The following is a 6,282-nucleotide window of genomic DNA, read 5'->3' on the forward strand; positions in this document are numbered from 1 at the left end:
CTCTATGCAGCGAGCGAAGTGACCTTTGTGCACCTGGTAACGACCACGCAATCATTCCGGTGGAAGTCGAAGGCATACAATGCTGTATGCTGTCCCACTGCGAGATGAGCGCGCACGCGCACGCTAGTCTAGCCCCCGCGTGGCAGATAACGAGTAGGACATGAGCGCGCGTAGTGCTGAGCGGGGCGCTGAGCTACGCCGAGTGCGCTCTTTCTGCAATCATTCAGGTTAGGCTTAAGAAACGCTGGTATCTCACCCGAGATCAGCGCGCCAGCGGTTAGTGGCGCATGTACTCGCATATAGCTTGACATTGAACATCGAAGGATCTGCACTTTCGTGGCTCAGTGGCCAACGCCACGCGCTTCATGCGGAGCGAGAGGTCGCTGGTTTGATTGCGTGAGGCGGAAAATATTTTACTGGCAGAAAATATACGGTTCATGACAGCGGCGACAGACGGTGACGGTAAAAATCAGCAGAGTGTCCATTTGATTGCCTTTGCAAAAAAAAAAAAAATCACAGTATACTTCAACGTATACACATAGGCAACGATAAGGTAAGAGATCGCTTTTCCCAGTGCAACTAACCTATCAAGAAGAGTTGTGCGAGGTGACCTCAATTGAAGGCGCCTAGATGTTGAGGCTTCTGAAGGAAACCTGTCACACAACACATGTGGGGCATTTTATCTCATAAAATGCCAATATAAAATGGCATTTTGCGACCTGTAAGCTGGCGGCTTCTTAAGTTCACTTTTGAGGCCTTTTCTCCACTCCAGCAGTTTTCTAAATCCCCCTTGAATCGCTTAAGACGACTGGAAGGCGAAATAAATCATCTCCACCATCTTTACATATACTATATGTAACCAAATTTACATTATATGGGTCGACGTTGGGATAACGTACGGTTAATCACCAATACGATACCAAGAGCTTCGCCCGCTTGTCATTATTCACTTCGTGGAGATGCGCATATTTTTTATGATTAACGCTATATTTTTGGCTCATCCTATGATCGTCACTAATTTTGCTTCGCAGCTACAGTATATAATGACGGGCGGTTTATGATAAGACTTCATACAGATTTACTGCATTCAGGCAGTCATGCACGTCGCACCCTACCGATGACAGGAATTCACGTGCATGTTTCTTATCATTTATGTTGTGATTATGCTCCAGACTATTGAAAAACAACTTGAAGGGTTGGGTGAAATACAGAGCCGGCTTACAATGATAGAATCAAGTGTTGGTCGCCATGACAGTGAATTGACGGCTCTTGCCAGGCAGATCGATGATTTAGATAATCGTTCTAGACGCAACAACCTTTTAGTACGCGGAGTGGACGCGGCAGCAACGCCGTGATGATGTCGCCTTACGTGCGTCTACTTGTGCAGGTTTTGGCGTGGTTCTTCGCGGACGCAGCAGCGGCCTATGTTATTGCTGGACAACACTATCAATGGACCCCGATGGAGAATGCGCACCAGCCCTCGAAGGAACTCAACCACTGCGCATCTAGATCAACGCCAGTGGCGTCAACGATGCTGTGCCACGTAGACTTCGTCGACTGCGCACCCCCGTGGAGCACGATGACGTCCTCCTCCTCCCCGATAGCAAGCTGCCCGGAGCATATAAAAGCAAGGGTCATGGTCTTGACCTTCAGTGGATGCGGCAGCAACGCCGTGATGATGTCGCCTTACGTGCGTCTACTTGTGCAGGTTTTGGCGTGGTTCTTCGCGGACGCAGCAGCGGCCTATGTTATTGCTGGACAACACTATCAATGGACCCCGATGGAGAATGCGCACCAGCCCTCGAAGGAACTCAACCACTGCGCATCTAGATCAACGCCAGTGGCGTCAACGATGCTGTGCCACGTAGACTTCGTCGACTGCGCACCCCCGTGGAGCACGATGACGTCCTCCTCCTCCCCGATAGCAAGCTGCCCGGAGCATATAAAAGCAAGGGTCATGGTCTTGACCTTCAGTGGACGCGGCAGCAACGCCGTGATGATGTCGCCTTACGTGCGTCTACTTGTGCAGGTTGGTGATCGAAAGTATGGTTTTCGTAGTAACTGTACCTGCCTGATTGTGCTGCCGTGTCCACACACTGTTCTTGGTTGCTTAAATGACTGTGTTTCAGTTGTAAGCCTGTTACTGAAGTTGTCCGGTGACGTAGAGGAAAATCCTGGGCCCGAGGTTGAAAAAATGCTGGAGGAAATATTAAGTAACCAGACTAAACTACTAGCAAAAGTTAATGAAATTCAGGCCAAGCAGACATCTACGGATGCCAGCATTTCCGACATGCATGTTAGGCTCCAGACTATTGAAAAACAACTTGAAGGGTTGGGTGAAATACAGAGCCGGCTTACAATGATAGAATCAAGTGTTGGTCGCCATGACAGTGAATTGACGGCTCTTGCCAGGCAGATCGATGATTTAGATAATCGTTCTAGACGCAACAACCTTTTAGTACGCGGAGTGGAAGAAGAAGAATTTGAGGATGAGGCAGTACTCTTAAGCAAGGTGAATGACGATATCTTTGACAAATTACTTGGCTCAAAGTGTAGCTCCATTGAGAGAATTCACCGTCTAGGAAAGAAAATACCTGGAAGAAGCCGTCCAGTCATCTTGAAAGTAGGAGACTTCAGGGACAAAACCAAAATACTGAAAAACTGCCGCAACCTCAAGGGGACACAATTCAGTATCAGCGAAGATTACTCTAAACGAGTAGTTGAAATCAGAAAACAACTATGGATTTCATCAGCGGATGAAAGAGCAAAGGGAGCAAAGGTTAAACTAATCATCGATAAATTGAAAGTAAACAACGTTCTCTATGGCTGGAATGAGGTTACCAACGAGCGATTCAGGTATGCTAGCCCTGGTATTACCAGCTCTGACTGACGCCAATCGAGACCGACCGCATCTGTTAAGGTTATTAATGTAAACGCCAGAAGTTTGCTGAATAAAGCTGATGCAGTTGAAGCCGCAATCCTGGAGCATGAACCGGATATAATGGTCGTAACAGAGACTTGGTTACACACGGATGTAGCAGATTTTGAAGTAACACCTACAGGTTACACAATTGTTAGAAAAGACCGGCAAGGAAGAGGTGGTGGAGTTGCGTTTCTTATTAAAGACAACATTAGGTTTTCAGTGTTGGATGATAACTATGACATAGAAATGTTGTGGATTAGGTGTGGGTTCAGCGAGCGAACTGTGTATATTGGAGGGATTTATAGAGCGCCAAATTCCTCTCTTGATATAATCGCAAAGCTAAGAAATTTTATGGATTCTAATTTTAGTCTCCAAGATAACGTATTATTATTAGGGGACTTCAATCTTCCGGATATTAATTGGCTATCCCAGTCTCCTGGATCGGAACAGGTTGCAAGTGCTGAGCAACTACTGGAGCTGGCATTCTGCTACGGGCTAACGCAAACTGTCACTGAACTTACTCGGATAGGGACTACAAGGTCATCTATCCTTGATTTGGTTTTTGTGTCCCCAAAGCTGTTGCCGTTACTCAGCCGTTGTGAAGTTGTAGAAGGCCTATCCGACCACAGAATGGTAGTAACGCACCTAGCATTGTCCCCAGACACCTTGGGTAAACCCACACTTAGCACTGTATTGAATTTTATGGCGGCTGATGATGTGTCTATTCTGGACTATCTTGAAAGGTCCTTTGATGAATTTCAGGTCCTTTACAACACTGACTGCAGCACTGATAGGCTATGGCATTTCTTTTCAACTGTTGTAGGGAAGTGCATAGACAGCTATGTACCTAGGATTAGAAAACGCATTTGTAAAACCAATCCCTGGATCACCAGAGAAATCATTCACACAAAAAGAAAACTAAAACGGAAACGGAAATCTTGTGCAAAAAATTGTACCCCTGAAGGAACAGCTTGCATTTCTTCAATGAGACAAGAACTGAAACGTCTGATCAAGCAGTCCAAGGATCGGTTTTTCAATGTGACATTGACGAAATACTTGAAGGAAGCCCCCTCAAGGTTTTGGCGCTTTGTAACTCCCCCAGCAAGCTCTCCGAGGCCACCTGAAATTACTCAACAACGTGTTGATGATTTCAATTCTTTTTTTGCTTCTGTGTTTACTCATGATAATGGCATTTTGCCCGAGTTTTCTAAGTCACCATTGCAGCGGCCGATCGATGATGTGGTAATTAGCGAAGAGGGTGTTCTAAATCTTTTACTTAATATAAATACAAGAAAAACCCCCGGCCCTGATGGTATACCAAACGAATTTCTGTACAGATACGCTGAATGGGCGGCTCGCTTCCTTACAAAAATATTTCAGTCGTCCCTGCGCAGCGGCTCTTTCCCACTAGCGTGGAAGCAGGCTAAAATTACCCCTGTTCACAAAAGTGGCTCCTCTCGAGACGAGCGCAACTACCGTCCTATTTCGCTTATCAGTACATGTTCAAAGATACTCGAGCACATTATTAACAAACACTTGATGTCCTATCTTGATACGCACAATCTATTATCTTCGAAGCAGCATGGCTTCCGCCGAGGCTTATCTACAACAACTCAGTTAATCGGATTTGTTCATGATCTTTCAAAAACAATCAATTTGCGTGGTCAAACTGATGTGGTATATTTGGATTTCGCAAAGGCATTTGATAAAGTGTCGCACTCAAAGCTCCTGTTTAAAATTGACAAAACGTTTCAAAATAGTCACTTGACAAAATGGTTTTCATCCTATCTTAGCTGCCGTCAGCAGTTTGTTCAAATAAAAAATAAACAGTCTAGAGCAGTTGCAGTGAATTCTGGAGTTCCCCAGGGGAGCGTGCTGGGTCCCCTTTTATTTTTGTTATATATAAATGACCTACCAAACCGCGTTACGGTCCCGATAAGGTTGTTTGCCGATGACTGTGTTGTTTATAGTAGAATCGAGACTGAACATGACCAAGTTAATCTAAACAACAATCTTCAAAGAATAAAGGATTGGTGCGAAGAATGGCAAATGAGTTTGAACACAGAAAAAACAGTCTTTATGACTATAACTAGAAAGAAAGCACCTCTAGATTACAACTACCAGATTGGCAATGCTTTCCTCAAGCGTGTACAAAACTATAAATATCTTGGGTTATGGTTCACGCCCGACCTCCGGTGGAACACTCATATTGATAATGTATGCTCCAGGGCTACCAAGGCATTGTATAGCCTTAGACGTAACCTTTATACCGCCCCATCTGATATAAAGTGTCTTGCTTACAAAACTCTTGTCAGACCCATTATCGAATATTCTAAAATTGTCTGGGACCCTTACACAAAGACAAACTGCAATAAAATAACAAAAATACAGCGACTTGGTGCGAGATTTATTTTTAATAAATATAGCCGACATCATTCTCCTACTGAACTCTGTAAAAAAGCTGGACTGGATCGTCCTGAACTTAGGACGAGGATTGAGCGTCTGAAATTCCTCTTCCAGTTAATTCATAATCAATTTAAACTAAACTATTCAGATTACTTCCAGGTCAACACACAAGAACACTCCAGACATCGCCATAATATGTATATACCACCCCTAGTCCCACGTAACGATTGCTTTAAGTTCAGTTACTTTCCACGTGCTATTGAAGATTGGAATATGCTGCCAGAGTCTATAATTGGTTGTTCCTCGCTTACATCATTTGAACAGAATCTAAAACGTTTATTTTCCGAATAACAGTGACATATGTTTTTTTTTTGCGTGTGTGTGTACTTTTTGTTGGTTGCATGATCCTGCAGTAGTTGTCTTTCAAATCTTCAGCGCGGTGCAAAAGTGCCGCCTCAAATGCGTCATGTGCTGTTCTGCGCGTATGTATTGCATTGCATGTGTGTTCCATTTATGTATGTTATGTATAACTTCGAGTTGCTGGTCACAATAATACCGAGAAATTATCTCGAGACCTGTACGGTACTTCTTTTTTGCAAATAATTGTTTGTACTTCCACCCTGTAACGGCCCACTTCTGGGCTAACAGTATAAATAAATGAAATGAAATGAAAAAGAGATAGTTGCGTCTTTGTCATTTCCTTTTTCTCTCCTCTGTATCCGAATTATTTCTTCCTGAGCGCTGTTTTGAAAATGCGCCAATGAACTCGACATGCCATTCCACTCCTTCGACAATGGCGCCACTTGAGGTGTGCTGCTCGTATCAGTTCAGTACACTTCTTCTCGACCCTGCTTATCACGTAGACACACGGTGGGAAACAGAGGGGGAGCAAAGTACAGCTATTGGATGAAATAAGAGGGACGTTGTAAAGAGAAAAGGTGTGCGCACCTTTT

The 6,282-nt window shown here is 44.3% G+C and overlaps 1 protein-coding gene across 1 annotated transcript; it reads left to right on the forward strand.

The window, feature by feature from the left end:
• Positions 1-486: 486 nt before the first annotated feature.
• Positions 487-6,006, forward strand: LOC119177787 (uncharacterized). Its single transcript, XM_075874040.1, has one exon. The coding sequence runs from the start codon at positions 1,355-1,357 to the stop codon at positions 2,888-2,890; it is 1,536 nt and encodes a 511-aa protein (XP_075730155.1). The 5' UTR covers positions 487-1,354; the 3' UTR covers positions 2,891-6,006.
• The last annotated feature ends 276 nt before the right edge of the window (positions 6,007-6,282 follow it).

Source organism: Rhipicephalus microplus, chromosome 9, assembly GCF_043290135.1.
Source record: "Rhipicephalus microplus isolate Deutch F79 chromosome 9, USDA_Rmic, whole genome shotgun sequence".
NCBI classification, from domain to species: Eukaryota; Metazoa; Arthropoda; class Arachnida; order Ixodida; family Ixodidae; genus Rhipicephalus; species Rhipicephalus microplus.

What these genes read in the sequence shown, in the direction of transcription:
- LOC119177787 (XM_075874040.1), top strand. Translation starts at nt 1,355, where the DNA reads ATGATGTCGCCTTACGTGCGTCTACTTGTGCAGGTTTTGGCGTGGTTC.